General features: G+C 36.3%; 1 protein-coding gene across 2 annotated transcripts in view; it reads right to left on the bottom strand.

Annotated features, from left to right (window-relative positions):
• Positions 1 to 3789: 3789 nt before the first annotated feature.
• The window catches only part of LOC127879739 (dual oxidase 2-like), a 61573-nt gene continuing 43059 nt past the window's right edge, over positions 3790 to 22303 (bottom strand). The window contains exons 17-32 of one of the 2 annotated variants that reach the window (XM_052426760.1): positions 21601 to 21786; positions 16905 to 17127; positions 16466 to 16559; positions 16028 to 16209; positions 15157 to 15171; positions 14686 to 14755; positions 14091 to 14305; positions 12577 to 12801; positions 12336 to 12429; positions 11306 to 11355; positions 10718 to 10999; positions 9690 to 9919; positions 9330 to 9557; positions 8648 to 8737; positions 8095 to 8223; positions 3790 to 5709 (exon numbers count right to left, since the gene is read on the bottom strand). In XM_052426760.1, coding sequence (XP_052282720.1) covers positions 5584 to 5709; positions 8095 to 8223; positions 8648 to 8737; positions 9330 to 9557; positions 9690 to 9919; positions 10718 to 10999; positions 11306 to 11355; positions 12336 to 12429; positions 12577 to 12801; positions 14091 to 14305; positions 14686 to 14755; positions 15157 to 15171; positions 16028 to 16209; positions 16466 to 16559; positions 16905 to 17127; positions 21601 to 21786 — 2439 coding nt within the window. In that variant the 3' untranslated portion in view covers positions 3790 to 5583. The remainder of the gene's footprint in view (positions 5710 to 8094; positions 8224 to 8647; positions 8738 to 9329; positions 9558 to 9689; positions 9920 to 10717; positions 11000 to 11305; positions 11356 to 12335; positions 12430 to 12576; positions 12802 to 14090; positions 14306 to 14685; positions 14756 to 15156; positions 15172 to 16027; positions 16210 to 16465; positions 16560 to 16904; positions 17128 to 21600; positions 21787 to 22303) is intronic. The other variant, XM_052426761.1, reaches the window with a different exon arrangement.

Here is a 22303-nt window from a genome sequence, read left to right as displayed (position 1 = left end):
GTAAAATACCCAGATATATTAGTTAATCATTGACTTAAACATGTTAATAAAGTAATTGAACCTATTCTGAACTATGGTTGTGAAGTATGGGCGTTTAATAAAAGTGTTCCGATTAAAAGAATACATGCATACGATACTGTAAACAAGTGTGAGGTGTGAGGTTGCAAAACAAAAAAATGTCGTTTATGGGGAACTGGGACGTGTGAGTTAATTAATCGACTTCTATCCATTTTTTAAAGCTTTTGAATTGATATCTGACTTATGTTATCAATAGTTTCTCTCTATGTACTAACATTTATCTATCTACTTAAAAGTCAATTTTAAGAAAATCCAAAGTCAATATATTAAACGCTATTCACATTGAAATATGATTAAATTATCGGGAAAATAACGTTTGCGTGTTGTGTTTAACCTGAAAAAGATGATTTTGTTGACTTTTATGATCGTAACTCGCAAAGCGTTGATCGCTTATCTCCCCTGTTTTCCCCTGTTGTGTGACGTCAGAGCTGAACAAGCATTTTCGCGCCCGCTTAGAAAATAAGCGATAGATCAGAATTCGGGTTTTATTTTTTCTGTTTGTATTGATATTTTTCGTGAAATTGTTTTCACAGAAATAGGGAAAATGGTTATCTGTGCGGCCTTTCGCTGTAACTCACGTTCTGGAAAAGATAATGTGATTTTTTTCCAGTTTCCGAACGACAAAAAACTGAAAAAGATTTGGTGCACCACAATCGTGCTAGCCATGTTTCCAAACACAAACTGTTTTTTCCAAATAAAAAACAGCCGCGTCTGTTTCTGCCTCGGCATCGATCCACAGAATCACGCCGCGTCTGTACACACGGCGATTACCCGAGTAAAAATATTTACAAATATTTATTGTATACTATAGCAAATGTTAAATAATTTTAAAATTAGCGAAAATTAGAAACAGATACAGATAATACGCTGATATATTTACTTCTGCGCGATTGTGCTAACATTTCGTCAGCTTCTCTTCATACTTCATACAATAACCATCGGATGTCAACTGTCAAAACAATGATAATTCCGTATATGGCCGATTTCCGTTTTTCACATTAAATTCTGGTGAATATTGAAGAAACAGTGCTCAAATTCCTAAACACAAACTTTCTCTATTTTTTCCAAAGTATCAAACGAATTTCGGCATATGTTTCTTTTTAAAGATTTGATGAAATTTCGATTAAAAGTTTCGTAGTGAATTTCAACTTAAGTACCGGAGTATCTCGCGAATTATTTGCCATTGACAATTCCTTTGAATAAAATAAAAATCAAACACGCTGTATCGTTATCGTTACACTCTTTTAGTTCGTTCATTATTGAAAAATAACATCCAATTGCAAACATTTGTATTGTACTGTATACTGATCGCACAAAAAATCATCGTATAGAATTCAATGTTTGTATTCAAATTGTCAAAATTATTTATACTTTGTTTGGCCTGTGTATGATGTATGTTGGATGGTTCTCATTTGTTAATAGAAATATTTTGACAATAAATATCGTTATTTTAAACGTTTTAAGCAAGTCTCGTTTCCGAGGTCATATATGGGAAGTCACTGTGTGAGTTACTTCGATATTTTTACTGATCTATAAAAATCATTGTTTTGACAGACGGCACGTGCTTATCTAAAGTTTGTGTGTCGTAATACACAGGCTTTTGGATGTTCAGGGCATTATTGGGCAATATAAAAAAACGCGGTCTGCGGTTTTCGGTAGAACGTTTGTACTGACCAACATAATATTTGATATTGCACCTGCTTATCTTACATTTAGGGATCAAAAAAACACTGGTCGAAGCCATTGTGTGCTTCTTTGTGCCATAAAACACAATCCCGCTGGCTTTTTTCAGTAGCACGCGTGGTCAGAAACTAACAAGTTAGAGTAATAAATCACAGAGATTATGATTTGAGAACTGCATGGAGTCTGAAATGAAACAAAATGCCGACAAATTAAAATGGTTGCAGCCTAATTTTTTAATATAAAATTCGACATGTAGACATATATGGTGTAATTATTAAAAATCAATTATGGGTTCGTCGTGGCTACAAACCACGGACTCGAGATGAGAATAGACACTCCGTGTACAAACTGCGAAAAGCATAAACAACACGAAATTATTACTAATTCATTGCGGGAGCCTACCGCTAGGTGCGAGCACGGTTTCCTTTAAGCATCGGCGACTAAAAAGGCTAACAACATTGAAATTTGGAAAATAAGACATATTCTGTATATATCTGCTAACAATCCCGAATGTTTATTTGACGCTTGAATTTGTAAACGGCGCGCTAAGAAAAGACAATCAGAAGTGTGTTTCGGATTACAAATGTGTATTTTTATTGGGGAATTCAACAAAACATTTATATAAGTAATATATGTGTAATGAATTAAATATAAATTTGTAAAAATCTATCCGTGTCGAAAAACTATTTTGATAATATAATGCGTGAAAAGCACGATTTCCAGGAGGATTACACCCGGTTGCTATCATCAGTAGATCTAACTGACTACAATTTTATCGTGGAGGAGTACACATAAGGATTTTCGCAAAAAATAGGATATTATGTTTTTCATTTTCGTCCATTAATAAGACGCTTCGGAAAAAAGTCGCGTCTTTACCCCCGAAAAATACGGTAGTGTGTTTTCTGTCCTCTGAAATTTTATTGAACTTTACATTTGCACTATGCATTTAAGTGGAAAAGATTACGAACTAGACCAAACATGCGAGATGAACAGTTAGAGCATCGGTGTAATTACATCGATGGGTGCAAATGATTAGAATTATTGTTATAAGTTAAATTATGTGTTACAGTTATACGATTTCGTTCACTTGCATTTATTTACAAAAAATACAATAATTTAGATAAATGATAAACAATCTAATAACGAACATTTTACGGCTTTTTCATGCCATTTCGGGAAAAAGGAGTCTTGTCTAATTGGTATTTTTTAAATCGATAAAATGGTGTGTACTGTACATATACGGTCTAATTTCATGCAGTTCATCTTCCTAATGATCATATTCGTCAGAAAAGTCCATTAAAGTATTGATGCAATAGCAATGCAGTTGATCGTCTCGGCATAAATAACGCTGTTAAAAATAGCGGATGTACAGCTCTGACCTCACAGCAACGGAAGGTAAGTCAGTCCATCTTTTAGAAAACGGCGCGTTATTGGAAGATTTACCTGGTGATTTATGGCATAAGGCGTAACGCTTAATTGTTGCAAATAGTTTTATTCCGCATCTCAAACAATTATCTTTCATGTTATAAAGTTTCCAAAAGTGTTAAAATTGACCTTTAATATAAGAATACAAAATACGATAAAGTGCATACAAATTTGTTTTGTTCAGATTTTGATCTAAGTTATGTTAACAATTCTGTACGTCATTGGCCATTTGGGTATATATTTGTTTTGTAATATGTGTGTACGCATGGGCTTAAAGCCTAATGTATGTTGAAATAAATTCTAAACTCTATTTTGAATGAGTAAAACCGCATGTCTGTGTATAAAATGAAATTCAACCTTTTTTCAAGCTACGGCACAAGAGATAAAAAAAACGTTTGTTCAAGCTACATAACAAGAGCAAGAAATCAAACCTTTGTTCAAGAGCAAGAAATCCATCCTTTGTTGAAGCGTTCAATCACAGTCGGGTCTTCGCCTATGTATGATCTTCAACAAGCACTGTTAGGCATCGTGGTTGTCTTTTTATTTATTTTATTTTTCACAACAACTTATATGTTCTTTTATAAAGACAACGAAAAATGCAAATAAAGCTGTGGCATAATTTAATGATTTTGTCATTTTACAAAAAGTGAATTAGCTTTAATGCACAATTCAAAGCACAAATTTGCGAAATTTTATTAAACCAATTAATCATTATAGTTACAATTCCATGAAACCGACACGTGCGTTATGCGTTAACTTGTTCTACTTGATAGCATGCTAACATATGAAATAAAAACACTTTTTTTACAGTTTTTTGACGGAAATAGTAGTATGTTCGCGTACCGGAGTGAAAAATGAATTGATCATAATAATTGCATAAATATTTATTGAATTAAGCATGTATTCGCACCAATGAAAGTTATAAACGAAAACAGAAAAAAGCAGATTGTCAATACTTCCCTAAATAAAGCAATTGATTTGACTCAATACAAGATTACAATAAAGCTTAGAAACATTGACACCAAAGGGTTTGAATGATGCAATTATAACAGGAAAAAGTGAATGAAGTGACGTGCCGATTTTATTTAAATGGAACAAAATTCAATAACATATATTGATTTAAAAGGAAAAAAAGTAACATTTAAATTACATTAATTACATCACCCATATGTCTAAGCGTTTATATGGAAGCATGTTAAACTTGATATGATATAAAAATCGAACATATACGTACTATTGTTAGACAGAGAAGTACACATATTCATAATTATGTTTAAATGCGGTATTGAATACTTAATATGTTAAAGAACATTATTATAAATAAAGAAAACTATTTGCTCATCATTTAACGCGATTTTTCTCAAAAGACAATTTTGTTAAAAGATATAATACGTGGCGCGACAACTGTCTTGTTAAACTTACTTGTACACAATTATCTCATAAAGTTCCACAACGTTTATGTAACCATTTATTTTTAATTATTGTGTTAAAAAGGACGTGGAAGCTTACTGGGATCAACTGGGATAAAACAATTACTTAAAGTGGCAATCAGCGGTCAAATGGAAAGAACCAAATATTTCTACTTGAAGCGGTAAAAATTATAGACGACAAAAATGAAATATGTAACACAAAAACATAAATATTGTTATTTGAATTAAACTTTAATATGCAGAAGTGCTTTTCAGTAATTCATGCAACCATAATAAGTTAAATAATTATATATTTTATACTAAAATTTATTTTAAAATGAAATCTACGTAAACAACTATTTCTTATTGCTAAACACGTAAGTTGTGAGGGGCATGATCATAAATGTATAGTATTATTCAGTTATTTCTATCAGTGTTTGTTCTGATGTAAATTAAGACTTTAATAGTTTGAGAAAACAATACCAGGAGGAATTAATACTATCAACCGTGAATGAAATGTATGAATATGAAACAAATCAATGGCAGGAATATTCATTTAGACTAGAATCGATACTAATTCAGTCCCTTGAAACAAAATGCTGAACATTTCTACGAAATGAAAAGACTGATGAATTACTTTTTTTTTGGTTTAATCTTTATCAAATTACAAATCATTTGGAGTTGTTTGCAGGGTTACTGTCTTCATGAAAACAAATCGGTTACATATATATGGAAGGAGAAAAACATCATGATATATGTACATATAGACTGTGACAAAAGAACGGCATCAATCTTAGCAATTGTATGAAAGCATACATGTTATTTACAACCATTGACACCCATGCTTATTCCCATTTGCAACATTACATATATATCGTCTTCCGTTGTAGAAGGAAGCTTAAGTTAAGCACATTGTAGAAAAATATGGCACAGTTATAAAAGAGATTCCGTCATTTGTAAGTTTTTCCATATGCAAAGTGCGCATGCGTTAGAAGTTTTCAAAGTGGTGAATGTAGCTTGGGAAGTCCGTGTATTTGTTCATTGCCGCGCATGCGTGTTCCACATTCAGGGTCATAGGGGGCGGACCGCAGCTAAATACGCCCACTTGCTGAACCTGCAATATTGCGTTAAGATCGTTTAAAGACATACAATCCTCTGCAATTCACTTCAAATTGTATGCATCGAATAGTGTCCATGACTGACTGATTTATAGAAAAGGTTCATGACTTTCATTGCCAGATCCAAGCTTAGGCCTTTCTAAGCAATTGTATATGTATACAGTCTGACATTGACAAACTCCACGCGTCATTTTAGTTTTTGTTACGGAATGATTTTGTTATAATGGACGAATGGGCGAAAAAGAAGGTTTCCTTGCTTGTTCTAAGTAGGCGGGGGGGGGGGGGGAATACATGCGCAGATGAACGAATGAAATGCTGAATTGCTAAGGTTAAGAGAAGAGCAACTCAGGTACAAGGATGTTTTATAATGTAAACAGCATTATTAATGTCAATAAGTTTCACTGAACTCCCAAACGTTGTATTGCAAATAGTTAAGCCTATTAATTAAGCATTATAATTAAATGGCGAGCACATTAATTTACCCAGAGTCGTGTTTACCATGTGGTGTTCATAGAGTGTCGCTATAATTAACAGGGTGCAGGATCACGTGACTTTGTTGGGTTCCCAATTGAACGTTAATGGAAGTAAACACACCGGTAAGTGCTGCTTTTTTTAAGAATTTCAAATAGTGCATAAAAGACAGATTTTTATGCTGCTTATAATGTGAAATGCTTTTTGCCTCATATTACCTAGGCAACGTAATATAATTTCAGAATAAACATTTAATATGATGAAAAGGAGACATATTTCGTAATAAATGCCCGCGGTATGCTCCTATTGTAAAAAGTCAATATCATACACGGGGGAGAACTCTTATGTGTCTTAGTTCATGTTTGTATATGTCCCATTTCGGAGATAGTGTGACGAATTTTGCCGGTACTTTATCCGTTAGGTTCATTATTATTTGAGTTCATTCCTATTATTTACATTAAAACGAAAGTACTTTTCCCGCGTTCATGTACATGACTTGTCGTAAGTTCAACGCAAATAGCGTCTGCATTTTGAATTGATAATTGTATTTTCATGTACACAATTTAATGATTTAATAATACAAGTCGGTGTTAAAGATGCACAATATGTATAACATAATATAGTCACAGTATTATACAATTATTGTTTGAAACGGTAGGGTTGTGTTTTTATGAAATGAAATAGTAGGGTGATGTCTTTAGCAAGTTGGTCACGTGAACTATCAGTATATAAAGCGCTGCTCTACTGGGAGCAGGCAGTCCACGTTCGATTGCCGAACAGATCACAACGTTGCAGTAATTAGAGACCATATAGCATTGGAAGAATCTGTGACTTTGGATGCCTTATTAGTGGGGTAACCCAGGCAACCTTGCGCATAACATACCATTGCTTGCTGGGTAAGCTTGAGACTCACATATTAGTCCGGGTCACAGGTCTCCTTTGTTAATATAAGACAGTGCACGTGTCTGGTCTCTTAGGTCAGCATAAGCCAGGGACATTTCTGTGACTTTGGATGCCTTTTGAGTGGCGGTGACCCAGGCAACTTTGCGCATAGCATACAATAGCTTGCTAGGTAGCCTAGAGACTCATATACTAGTCCGGGTCACAGGTTTCCATCGGAAATATAAGTAAGTGCACGTGTCAGGTCTCGTAGGTCAGCCTGAGTCAAGCTACTTAGTGTCGCTTGTACTACACTGGCCGATTGTCTTCCTTGCAAAACGCAAATAGGGGATACTGCAGACTCGTTGCTATAGGTGTTATACACCCGAGATGACCCAAGTCACCTAAGACACCCGAGTCGACCCAAGTCGACCCAATTTAACCCAAGACATCCCAAGTCAACCCAAGTCGACCCAAGTCAACCCAAGTCAATCCAAGACACCTTAGTCGAACCAAGTTAACCCAAGTCGACCAAAGTTAACCCAAGTCAACCCAAGTCAACCCAAGACACCCTTGTCTACCAAAGTAAACCCAAGTCGACCCAAGTCGACCCAAGTCAACCCAAGTCAACCCAAGTCACACCTGGCATATGAAACCGGCTTGTAGAGTGATTAAACGTTCATTATTCGAATGATAAAATAATTATAAATCATTACTAGTGTAAATATTCATTGATTCCAGTTTAAATTGAGGAAGTTGAGTATTTAAGCAAACGGCTAAGGAAAGCCCCAGGGAAGTCCGTGTGTTGAAAAATACCACTGGTGTTTGTTGCCATTGTATATATCCCGAAGAAACGATATACACGTTACAATAGGTTGCATCGGGGTTCACGAATATTATAATATTAATATTAAGGGCTAAAACACAGATGTCCCTAACTTTCTATGTAACCATAGAGAAGTCGTAATTTAACGATAAAATATACTTAACCAAACAGATTGCACTCTGATGAACCGAGCGCCTAACTTTACCTTGGGGTGCTCGTAGTGGATGGACTTAAAGAACTCCTCGAACTCCGGTCTACCGAAATGCGTTGTGGCCTCTAGCCCGGTGAAGAGGCTTTTGCCACAAACCTTTTGGAAATGTCGCTCGCAGATGTACTGAAAACAGCCAGGAGTTTGATCAGTGCAAAATGCGCAGTTTTTATAGGAATTATCTTAATACAGATTTTTTTAAACAATTGTTCATAAACTTTCGATCGCAGATATACTGGAATCAAAAAAGAGTTTTCACGGTTTCAGTTTAAAATACAAGATGTCCTCTTCTACTTCTAACACATTACGTTTTACACAAAATTCATATTGCCGTGCATGATTCTGGTTCCGGAAAAATATAAGGACGCTTTAAGTAGGATCGACACATACATTTACAAACCAGTTAAGCAAATGAACAACGAAGTTCACCTTTTTTGAATGAAACTCAAAATATAGACATTATAGTGCGCATACTTCAATTAAGCGAGTTTTTAAGACGGTTTAATCCACTAACACGTCTACTCCTCTTTCAGTATAACGTGCCACTCACCAGCATGGTAGTACGGAGGTCGAACTTCTGTTGGAACTGGGTAATGAAGATGTGAACGTTCACGAGATTGTTAGGGTCGTTGTTTTCAACCTTATAATTGAAATACAAAAACGGAACCTTAAATTTACATCTTTAAATTGAGCGATCCTTTAACTATATTTTATTTAATTATATTTCTACTTTTTGGAAATTATGCTTCTAGTCAAAACAAATCTCGACATGAATGTTCTTTGATTCAGGCCAAACAAATGTAACTAAACCATACGCAATTGCATTCATTTTTAAACAAATAGGTTCAATTTCAAACATAAAACAATAACTCTAAAATATAGAGATAGATAGGTCTTTTAAGATATAAGAACAAACTCCATAATTTGATAGTCCTTTACCCAACAAGCAATGCGTACTTAATTTTAAGTGCAGAGGGGCTTTTCAACTGTTATAATGGGTTAGTTTCCCCTTATTGTTGCAATAAAGAGTTAAGAATGGTATTATGTGTAAAGCTGTTCATAATACGAGGGCGAACGTACCTGGGGTAACAGGCTTTTAATTAAAGAGAAAACTTAATGATTTTTTCTGATTCTAAGTGATTGATGTCTTCTACCGGCCTCTACAATAAAAGAAGAAAAAAAACCACGTCATTAGCTTATGTTAGTATGTAAAAGCGCTCTGTGTAACTTACCTCGCGAATGATGTCGGTGAGCCACTCGAACTGCTTCTGCGTGCGCGTCACCCACAGGAAGTAGACTTTCTCGCACGGGAAGCGCACGGTGGAAGTGCGCGACTTGAACACGATGTCCTTGAGAATGGAGGCGAAGGGCGTCACGCCTATGCCACCGCCCACAAGCACGGACACTTTGTAGCGGTACCAGTCCTGGTGTCCCTCGCCGAACGGGCCGTCCAGGTACAGCTGGAATCAATCAATCAATCGACGAAACAATTGTTCCATCAGTCAGTCTAGCAATCAATCAAATAACTTATTTATTAATAAACTAATATATCGACAGCAAGTGGTTTTACTAGCACCAGAAACATGCTTCACCTTGGGGAAAGGCTTGTCATCCCTGTTGTTGGCGTCATACGTTTTGCGCATGTTCATTGTCCACGGGCCCACAGCCCGGATGTGGAGGCTAAGGTGCTCCTCGTGGGGAGCGGAAGTTAGTGTGAAAGGATGGTACTCGCTCGTGCCCAGCTCCAGACAAGCGATACGGACCCACTGGCCGGACTTGTAGTCAAAGTTGGACGGACGCTTAAAGGTCAGCCCCAGCACATCTGAGGAGATAATGAAGATCAATTCATGCACTTCCAGTGATACCAAGTAGCATCAGCCCTTGATATCCTTTATAAAATCAATTCACTACATACACTTATGCCACACATTACTGTAAGAGTGAACTTGATTTAAATAAAACATGACAATACACACGCTGATAGTGTAGACAGATTGGTGTCGAGAAGTAAACTTAAGAGAAGCAAGGGATTTGTGAGTATTAATTTATTTAGATATCTTTTATCTGTAATGATACATAACAAAAACAGGAATGTAACTATTTTGTGAAAGTAATGGATCATTATGATTGTGTTTTATGGTTTACGACGGATCTGTTTGCTGGCATAGACGAGCATTCATGGAAAGTAGCATCAATAGCAGGAAAACTGACTGCTAAACGAGTGGTGCGAATTAATTGAGTCTCGCTCTGTTAAAAGGTTGTTTAATAATAGGATTTTTGCTAATAAGAGACTATCTTTACATAAAAGATAGAATAGAGCGAAAAGTGTCTTCCCTGATAAGCCTGTGCAGACTTCGGATTAACTGAGTCTCGCTCTGTGAAAAGGTAGTTTAATGCATGTGCGTAAAGTGTCGTCCTAGATTAGCCTGTGAAGTCCTCACAGGTTAATCAGGGACGACATTTTCCGTCTTAACTGGATTCTGTTATAAGAAGAGATTTTTTTTTAATAAAAGATATCATACGTCACGACCTATAAGTTCCGATGCCAGAGCGGTACCAATATACCACGTGTTCAGTATAAGAATCCCGTTGGTATGGACACATAGTTCAAAGAACTTACCAGATGGCAGCAGCTCTGCCTTCTGTACCGCAATCTCAACTTTCTTCCGGCTGATACTGATCAGCTTGTCTACGACATAAACAAACAGTGGACCGTACAGGAAGTTCTGCGTGAGCGGTGCCTGCACTAGACGGCCCCATCCGTGCATGAGCATGAAGCCGTAAAGGCCGATGTAGAGCAAATGCGTCGTCCAGAAGGCGCTGAAGAGGTTCCGGCGCGCGTACGGCGTCGCAAACACGTACATTACGATGACTATGAGCGTCAGCGCTATTCCAGTCAGTCCTGATAAATAGTGTAAACAATGTATTGCCCGTAGAAATTAACAGTAGGTTCCTCCTTATACACCAGTTTGAATAATAGTTATTAAATTTAAAAGCTTTTGTGAAAGGAAAGCATTTGACAATAAGTAGTTCCGTGTTGTTCTGATACTGAAGAATCAATTGATAATAACTAATTAGTAAACGTGTGTTTGAAAACACTTTTTATGTTTATGTCGTTTATTCGTCGTGAAATTCTAATCTCTTGTCTCTAGCCTTGTTTCTGTCGTTTGCATTTGGAGCTACTAAGTACACACACGTATGCACATACCCGTAATGGTCGTCCATGCCCAGTAATGGAAGGAAGCAAATTTGTCCGTGCTGAAAGCGATAACAAATACATTAAGTTACCATTTATACAGCATGCACGATGACCGTGTGATACATTTAGCAGCGACCAAAGACACATAATAATACATGTAATTATCTTTTTTATTTGAAAATTAATATAGATTACATTTCCTCTTTTGTTAAATGTTGTTTAGACCTTCATATAAAATTAATCTAAGCTCATGCATCAAACTGATCTATGATAGTCTATATACGACATGCATGGATCAATACAACCAAAGAAAACATCAATATTTTGATCTGAGGGCATTAAGAATAATATTTAATTAGTGCAGCCATTTTGCGTCCAATCCGAGCCGTTTTTTCATTGTACAGTCTTTCATTAGGCCAAACAGACTCTGGCTTAATTGTTAACCTTTCAGTCAGCCAATCAGAGCCGTGCTTTCATGGCGCCTCCTTTCAGTCGACCATTCAAAATCTTGCTTTCATGGTATAACCTTTAGTCGACCAATCAGAGTCTTGCTTTCATGACAACCTTTTAATCGGCCAATCAGAGCCTTGCTTCGGTGGCACAACTTTTCAGTCGGCCAATCAGAGCCTTGCTTTCATGGTACAACTTTTAAGTCGCCCATTCAGAGTCTGGCTTTCATGGCACAACCTCACAGTCGACCAATCAAAGTCTGACTGTCATAGTACAACCTTAAGTTGGCCAATCAGAGTCTGGCATTCATGGTACAACTTTCCAGTCGGCCAATCAGAAAATTGCTTCCTTTTTTAATCTTAAAAATAAATAGCGATGTGTGGGATATGCTTCCAAAAAGGAATATTTCTGTTAGAAAAAAGACCACCCCAATCAATTTTAACATTTATTCATCCTTGCAGAATCTATTCCAATGCTTTTTTTCAGGCACATTTCTTGTGTTTGAAAGTTAGAATTAAAAAACGTGATCAAATTGGCCGCCAATAGGTTTTCCGGAAATCTTGTCAAATTTGTGTTTGTGTCTACTCACGCCCGGAAGTACTCCCTGAAGACACAGTTGAGGTCTCCAGAAGCCCACGTGGAGATGTGATACAGGTTTATACCGTGACCAAATACGTGCATCACTGCAAACACATGATTTCATCGGTTAATTGATTATTGTTCGAATTTATTCATTACATGTAAGTTATGTGGTCATAGTATTGCTTCGTCAAGCCGAAACTGTAAACAGGCCTCTTGTAAGGCGACGAAACAACAATAAATTGTAGTACCTGTAAAGATGAGCGCCATATAAGCGATGAGTTTGTGGAAGGCGTGGAAGCTATCAAAGGGGATGAACCTGTGCAGGAACGTCTCTCTCAGGAACGTGATTGTATTGCGGCTCATAGTAAGCAGCAGGCACGAGAACGTCCACATCATGCCGCTTGCGGCGCCTCTCGTCACTGAGACGCCATATCCGGCCAAGCGGCGGAGCCCAAAGTGCATAATGGAATAGTCTGTGTGATTATAATGGGAGAAAAACTTCAATCGTTGCTGTCTTGTTTCGCGCAAATGAATAGTCTACATACAATAAATGGGGGGGGGGGATCTTCAGTTTGTGTTATCTAGATGCATAAAAATAAAATATTAGTCTGAACGAATAGAATGGAAAAAAGATATTCACAACTAGTTTTTATCTAGATGCGTTCAAATGAATAGCCTGCATGAATATAATGGAAGAAAATTTCACAATTGGTATTTAGGTGCGCTCAAATGAATATTCTGCATGAATAGAATGGAAAAACATTTCACAAGCGGTATCTAGATGCGTTCAAATGAATAACCTGCATGAATAGAATGGAAGAAAATTTCACAAGCAGTATCAAGATGCATTCAAATGAATAGCCTGCATGAATAGAATGGAAGAAAATTTCACAAGCAGTATCTATGTGCGCTCACACGAATAGTCTGCGTGAACAGAATGGAAGAAAATCATCTTAAGTTTTAATTTAGATGCGCTCATATCATTATCCGCATAAATAGAGTGTGATAAAATCTTCACTTCATCTATAGAATGGGGAAAAAAATCTTCATTACTTGTTATCTAGATGAGCTTAAAAGTACAGCCTGCATGAACATAATGGAAATACAAATCGTCAGAATCTTCTAAAAGCGCTCAAATGAATAGTGTGTAGTAATACAATGGGCGAAAATCTTCACTAGTCGTTACCTACATGCGTTCAAATGAAGGATTTGCAGGAAACTAATTGGGGAAGATCGTCACCATCAAATATGTGATTATCGAATTGTTAAGAATATCCATATTAATATGAACACACATACTAAAAAAGTGGTAACTTTATTTACTGCTCATTATTAAGGGTTACATATATGCACATACATGGATTATTACTTATTTTAATTTACTTCCATGTGGAGAGAAAACATCTCGTATACACAGTGCGTTTATAAAAAATTTCTATCAAAACAGAGCAATAAATTGATGGCAGTTTGTATGATTCTTTTTCTAAATTAAAGATCTATGTTTTCGTAAATTTTCTACATCGACTTAATAGTATAATATATACTTTGTGAAACAAATGAAATTAAAACACAGAGTCATCCACCGTGTTTTGACTGAATTTGCAATTAGGTAACAAGCACTTTTAATTTAAAATTAGTTGATGGATGATTGGGTTTGTCATTATGAACTTGAACACCAATACAGAAGATTGATGTAATTCTGAAATGTCACCCATAACGACATATAACATATACAAATGTACGTATATAATTTTCGATTTACAGAAGGCGCGTTCCGCGAAGATGCCAATGGTGATTAGAATGTAGAGTGACACCCAGAAGATCTGGCGGCGGTAGTTCTCCACGTATTTCGTGAAGCTGTTCCAGTGTTTCCAGAAGCCCGTGGGTGGGGGACGGCTTTTCTTCACTACTTCGCCCCGAAGGTGTGACTTCGGGCGCTGCTGCCTGGGAGCGCCTCCATCGGTCGCCGCTGATTCGCTAGGATAAAAGGCGAACAATAATTAGGATGACTTGGCAAGTGGTGAAGTCTTTCGAAGATAAACTTACATATTCTGATGTATGTTGATGTATTCTGATCATAATCACCATTATCATCACCATCATCATTATACATCTAATAATAGTTATTACCCGGTATATTATTTATTTTTTTATTATCGTTAATTCGATCAGTATTAGTATTATTACTTAATGAAAACTGTATATGCCTATGTATAGCGTCCACACACGGATTATTTTAAAAGCAGTTTTAATTTCTAAAACAAATGATACTACAAAAAAACGTACAAAAAAATACTACAGTAACTACTACTATGAGACGACATCGAACTTTTAAGCGCCGTCAGAGCGCAACCTACCCAAAGGAATCGATAAATGTTTTTCTGCGGCACCTGAAGGACTGCTCCACTGCCCGACCCTTGCCCTGCCCTGAAATCCAACATGATTTCACAACATTATCAAGATACCTGTTTAGCACTGGGCGAGAATTGCTGCAGATGTAAATAGCTGCAGTGATTTTACTGCAGTTCGTGTGCAAGTACAAGATAAGTGTAAGAACAACAGGCGTTAAAAAAATAAAAATGTCGTTAGAAAGTTATATTTTAAGCATTGCGGGAATTAATTCAAAATCGCGGAGTTTAATAAAATAAAGATATCCCTATTAAATAATTGTATGAATTGCCGATAATATTTCATAAACTGTTAACTCTCTAATATCTTTAAAACCCATTTCATGTTGTTTTATTAAAATTTAAGTTGTTTTTTTTTTCACTTTTCTTATGCGACCAAGTAAACCACCTGTAACTTTCTTTAAGATGGCGTTCACTTACACTGTGCCTTTGCACCTGAAATTAGAAAAAGACGCTTATTTAATAAAATTTAAGTAGTAGTAGTAGTAGTAGAAGTAGTAGTAGTAGTAGTAGTAGTAGTAGTATAGTAGTAGTAGTAGTAGTAGTATAGTAGTAGTAGTAGTAGTAGTAGTAGTAGTAGTAGTAGTAGTAGTAGTAGTAGTAGTAGTAGTAGTAGTAGTAGTAGTAGTAGTAGTAGTAGTAGTAGTAGTAGTAGTAGTAGTAGTAGTAGTAGTAGTAGTAGTAGTAGTAGTAGTAGTAGTAGTAGTAGTAGTAGTAGTAGTAGTAGTAGTAGTAGTAGTAGTAGTAGTAGTAGTAGTAGTAGTAGTAGTAGTAGTAGTAGTAGTATCGTAGTCGTATGTAGTCGTAGTAGTGTAGAGTAGCGTAGTATCGTAGTAGTAGTTAGTAGTAGTAGTGTCGTAGTAGTCAGTGTAGTGTAGTAGTCTCGTATAGTCGTAGTAGTTTAGTGTGTAGTCGTCGTCGTAGTAGTAGTCGTCGTCGTCGTAATAGTATCGTGTACGTCGTCGTAGTAGTGTAGTAGTAGTAGTAGCAGTAGTAGTATAGTAGTAGTAGTAGTAGTAGTAGCTGTTGTTGTTGTTGTTGTTGTTAATTGCTCAACATGTTAACAGCCTGTTTCATGTATGTATTACTTGGTAACAAATTGGTTTGCTCATCAACAATAAAACATGTTTGAACAACCATTCCTTTTAAATTAATTGTAGAGACTTTTTGTTTGAGTTGAAGTTAACTAATACCTTTACTGGCTGTTTCAGTTTTAGCAACCAAGCTCTACTCTTTAAGATTTATCTCAAGCACTAGAGCATTAACCCCAAGTTGGGAGTGTCAAACTTACCAGCGAGTTGTAACGTGGCCTGTTCTAATGTATGTTCATATTCTCCGGATGCAAATATCTTCTTAAATTCCCCAATAGTTATGTCCTTTGACGGCTGAAGCCCTGCCTTCTGGTACAGCGAGTCTACAAGCACCTTGAAGTCGTCGTCGTCTAGTCCGGTATTCGAGAGGTCAAGCATTGACCTTGAAAGAACAATCGCCGAAAGTTAATAAATAACTTATAAATTGTCAGTAAATCACAGCGTTGACCTCTAGGCCCGTACATCAGAATTGCAGAGGTAACAAAGCACATGACTGCATAACCAATCGATTTACCCATGCACAAACTACTTATAGGTATTTTCAGTTTTAATAATTAGGTTTATACAGAACGGCAAAGCAAACTACACGATTTTTATTATAATCTGAACATGTCTGACATTCAACGTGAAGTACTTACTTAATCATCTTTGAAAACTGATCACGACTCAGGCAGCCACGCCTCTTTAGGTCAAACATGTTGAAGAACATCTCCGCCTTGTCACCGGCATTACCTAGCAACAAACGCGCATGCAAGGAAAACTATGTTGTATTGAATAAAACATTTCCAACAAAGAAAGTAACGTATACATAATAACTTAAAAAAGAACATATGTTAGATAAGCAAAGTCCATATATTGTATTCTAAAAAGTGTGTGTTTTATTGCGTAACTGTTAAATGAAATTGCGTGGTTGTACTAAACGCGCTTCAAACAAACGTTTTAAAAAAACACATTTTGATTGTGTACACATGCATATAAACATGAAGCCGTTCAGTGTGTCCTTTCACAAGTTTTGCATTTTCCTTTTGCGTGGATTTACCTTTAACGAAATGAACTTATCATTAGAATTATACTAACCTTTGGCTACAATGTTGAACATCTGCATGAATTCGTGGAAGCTGACGAGGCCGTTCTTGTCCTTGTCCACCATGAGGAACATGTTGCGAACAAACATTGAGGTGGGCGTGAGCCCGAGAGCCTCGGCAAACTCCGTGCGGGTCAACTGGATCTTGAAGATTGAATTTGCGGTCGTCCCATCCATATTGCTGATGTCCTTGATGTCTGTATCCGTTTTGAACGCCTGTGAGAGAACCACAACATATTTCAAAACTATACGGGATGAACAGGAACTATTTCTAGATACATGTCGATGATTATATATTACTGATAGGACGGGGTCTTTAAACGTAGGCATGCTCGGACGAAGAACATCATATATTCGATTTTAGGTGACCCTTTTGCTCATGAAATAGAACGGCAACGGTTTAGACCTTTTCAAGTTGCCTCTGTTTAAGTGTTTGGTCTAACTTTAAAGATAAAAGGAGTGGTTCAGAAAAAATAACCTTGTCCTTTCATCAAATTGTTATATCACACGTAACCATAAACGTGTTGTGGCCAGAGGGATGATAACTAATAAAAATATTAATCAGAATTTGAAATGATGCAGTTTGTTAGCGTAGTTATAAACCTCTTAACTAAACAACTATACTTTGAACTGTTAAATTTGTTAGACCTTGTGTCGCTCGTTAAAAAGTATTTGCTAAAGGGCAATTATGCATATGTATCATCCAAAGTAAGGCAGCGTAATCATTAAACAAGAGCACCGCCTTGCGGGTGAAGACCGCTCATCTATTTTCTTTTTAAAGGTGAAGGGACTCTCAATTTCAATCACAAAGGAGGGAGGGGTGGAGTGAAGAGGGGTGTATAGTGTGGGGGTGTGGTCATTTATTACATTATCTTCCAAAAATGCGGAAAAAAAATGCCAAAAAAAAATTCGGGGGTGGGGGTGGGGGTGGGGGGAGGGGATTCTTGGGTGCGATGGTTGAACGGTATTTCAAAAATAAAATAAAATAAATAAATACCGGTATTTGTGTTTGTTTAACCGCTTCAAAAATAAAATTGGGGGGGGGGCGATGGGGTGGGTGGGGGGGTATAGTGTGAGGGTGTGGTGGTCATTTGTGAGATGATCTTTAAAAAATGGGGGGGGATTCCGGGGGGAGAGGGCGTGGGGGATGGTTTGGGTGGAGTCTATTGTGGTATGTCAGGTAAGAGTTGTTTTGTCAAAGTATCAATCAAATCTAATCATAAATAAAAGAAGTTATGGCAAGTTTAGCAAAATTTAATAATTTGACCTTGAGAGTCATGGTCATTCAAAGATCAAGGTAAAATTCAACTTGCCAGGTACAGTAACTTCATGATAGCATGAAAGTATTTGAAGTTTGAAAGCAATAGCCTTGATACTTTAGAAGTAAAGTGGATCGAAACACAAAATTTAAAAAAGTCAAAAAAGGGCCATAATTCTGTAAAAATGACAACCAGAGTTATGCAACTTGTCCTTTTATTGTCCCCTTATGATAGTTTGCGAGAGTTCCAAGTATGAAAGCAATATTTATGATACTTTAGGGGTACAGTGGACCAAAACACAAAACTTAACCAAATTTTCAATTTTCTAAGTATAAAGGGCCCATAATTCCGTCCAAATGCCAGTCAGAGTTACATCACTTTGCCTGCACAGTCCCCTTATGATAGTTAATAAGTGTTGCAAGTATGAAAGCAACAGCTTTGATACTGTAGGAATAGAGTGGACATAAACACAAAACTTAACCAAATTTTCAATTTTCTAAGTATAAAAAGGGCACATAATTCTGTCAAAATGCACGCCAGAGTTATCTTACGTTGCCTGCCCAATCCCCTAATGATAGGAAGTAAGTGTACCAAGTTTAAATGCAATAGCATTGATACTTTCTGAGAAAAGTGGACCTAAACGCAAAACTTAACCGGACGCCGACGCAGACGCCGACGCAGACGCCGACGCCAAGGTGATGACAATAGCTCATTTTTTTTTAAATAGATGAGCTAAAAAAATCTGCCCCGTCATCGACACCCCGATTTCTTTACAGATCTCCCACAACCCACTCAGACAGAACCGCATGTAACACTGACTTATTGGATGGTTTGGTTGGGTTTATGAATGTATGGAACTATTTTCTATGATGAACATTTTGCATCATAGACCCACTAGCAAAGGACCTGGTGTGTTATGTGGTGTGGTCGGAAGTGTATAATCCCGTTTGGGCGGGGGGGGGGGGGGACTTTTTTCCTGAAAAACGTACCTGTTTTGTTCCCATTTAAACGTATGCACCGTTGTTTTTCGCTGGCATTATATTACAGTATATGATACATTCGCGGACGTACGTGTTTACACAGTTATTAGATAACTAGTATTTTAAATCTTTACACATTTTAAAATGACAAACAGCTTTGTTAGATATCATAAACGATACACATACAACCGAGAGTGCGCTACCACATAATATAACTAATATAGCTCAAACGTCATTTGACGAAGCCTTCATATACTGTCTAAGTTATACTAATGTGAATCTCTGCGAGTATGAAATTTTGAACTAGATACTGATAGGGGAAATATACGTTTAGACAAAACCTGCGATTTGTCAAGACTTAAAAGGTCGAAAATATCAAAAATCACAATTTTGTCGTTTTTGTTCATAGCAGATGTAACATTATCACATATAAGACAATAAGGTATTTTTAAAATTGTCCTGAACAAGGAAAATGTCTGCGCAATATATTTGGTTATTTAATCAACCCATTTATGCCTAGCGTCCTGAAAAAAGGACATTGCAAACAGCGGCGTCTCATTTGGGTCTGCGCTGTTTGCTAAAAGGATTTTCAGTAATAAATATTATAAATATAGAAATACGTATACTAGACATCCGTAATTTTGGAAATAAATTGATCCAATTTAGAAGGATTGGAGAGTCCACTAGGCATAAATGGGTTAAATTTTCTCTTGTTGGATTAAATCAATTAAAGCTATCGTTATTGTAATACAGTTGGTATCAGTTTCATTGGAAATGTGCATGTTTTAAACGATACACGATTACATGTGTGCAATTTGGATCGAGGAATCCAGGGGAAAACATATGTGTGTTACCAGGAGAATTGTACAACGGGAATTGTAATAAGGGAAAAATATCTATTTACACATGAGTCGCGCTCTGAGAAAACTGGGCTTAATGCATAGCAATTTGACACTTTCCGCTTAGATTTTCATTTAGAAGAGACTTTCTTTCAACGAAATATTCCATAAATTCCGTAAAAGTGTAAACGGACTGCATAAGATAATCTGTGGCGATACTTTTTGAAGAGCAGGTTTTTCCAAAGCACTGCCCATATATGCGCTACGTGCAGTGCGAACATTGTAGTAACACCGTAATTTTATGAATCAAAAGCGGACGATTTCTTACGTCTTTAACCTATCAAAATATTAAAATAAATATCACATAATGGGACGTGCATTTGGCATTTAATAAATAATTTTATTAAGACTGTAAACATTAATATTTTCATATTCATTGTATTTTTCAGAAACTTATTATATTTTTCTAAAACTATTTATACATATCCATTGATTGGAGTCATCAGTGTGATTCCGTAGAAACGGCACAACATATTCGCCTTAATGTCTGATGTTTCGGGCAAATAACACATTAACAGGACGATAAATGAGGTGGTCAAATCATAATTTTCCGAAATCAAACCACGAGTCAATAAGTTTGTGTTTGATAACAAATTTGTTTTACTCTTCTATTGCCAACAAAATGTTAAAAACGCTTTATATGTAATCTAAGGGCTCTCAAAAGGTGACCTTCTGGAAATGTAATTAAGTCTGACTTTCGTTGTTTTAAAAGTGAAAGCGACACATGGTGATATCAAAAGGCGAAAATATTATATATTGTTAAGAAATATTTAAATTGTTACCAAAGATACTTTATACAACTTTATGAAACGTTCGTGTCAATAAAACAGTTTGAACTACTTTTATTTATATCGTCGCTGTTCTTCGAAAACCGCGTAAGTCAATTTTTACAACTTTTCAATAGGCAAAGAAAACAAATTTAAAATATAATAATTTAGATAGTCCAAACCGGAACAAAATATTAAAGAGAAAACTGCGTAAGTCCATTTTAAGAATTTAAATGACAACTACAGGCCTTTATATTTTCATAAATAAAAAGGATGCCCATTTTGACATAGACTATCTAAATTAATATATTTTAAAACTTCAAAAAATATTTTTAAAATGTTTTTTTAAAAGTTGGAAAAATTGACTTACGCAGTTTTTGCAGAAACCATTAGTGCACCAATGAGTGTTCAGGATTTTCTCACATGCTCATAACTATGCCTTCCAATTGGATATTAAATCCAGTATTTTCGCAGAAAATGACCCGTGAACCCGCCGTTCTTAAAAAAACTAATAACAATTTGCGCCAAATTTGACTTACGCGGTTTTCAAAGAACAGCGAAGATAGGACGTTTTCTTTTTGTACATATACCAAATTCGACAAGATGCTTATAAAACAAGCAAAACATACATGATCATGCTTCATGAAAGGAGCTACATGTTTGGCTGAAATATTTATATAATTTTTAAAGATTCCAGATTTAAAAGAAATATCATAACCGGGCCGCCATCTGAATTTCCTGATGGGTGAATGTACGCTATCATCAGATTTCTTTGAATGTATACCTGCAGGCAGGCGACCCGGATGAACTTGTCGAGTGTCTGCTTCCGCATGGCCTTCGTGGTAGCGTTCTTCATGATGAGCGGTTCAGTCCAGTCCTGGCGGTCACGCTCCAGCTTCAACGTGCGCAGAAATTCCTCCAACTTCCGGATGAATTCAGTGAGGAACTCGCCGGTAGCGAAGCGCAGCACCTGAAAACAGGACGGTAAGTTGGTGTTGTATAAGATGGTCGTGGTAGTATTCTTTTACTTCAGTTATACACGCGTATGACTTATATCATATAATAGGTGTGTCACAAAACAAAAAAATACGTGTGTTTAATGATGACATTGTTATTTTAGTAACTCAATGTTTTATTATCTTTAAGAAAGATATTGTGGTTTCAATATTAAAAAGACCACGCTTACTAAGAGGCATAATTTGATGCATTTTATAGTAAAAAAAAAACTTAAAAAGAGGCATTTTGCAATAGATCAGTGTTTGTTACATTCCATGAAAGAATTGTGTTATCCTTTTTAAAAAGACCTTTTTGACGCATGCCAATGCACTCCAAGCAAGCTATCGCACGGTTAAATTGAATAATATGCATTGTATAATTTGCATTACATCAAGGACGACATTGCGTGATGCATGGTTAACCATCATTTATTCTCACGTGTTATAACTATTAACATAAATTGCTTTCGCTCAGACGAACATAAGAAGGTG

Source organism: Dreissena polymorpha, chromosome 4 (assembly GCF_020536995.1).
Source record: "Dreissena polymorpha isolate Duluth1 chromosome 4, UMN_Dpol_1.0, whole genome shotgun sequence".
Classification (NCBI taxonomy): Eukaryota; Metazoa; Mollusca; class Bivalvia; order Myida; family Dreissenidae; genus Dreissena; species Dreissena polymorpha.
Note: the sequence above shows the minus strand (reverse complement) of the source record. Positions and strands in the feature narration are given on the sequence as shown.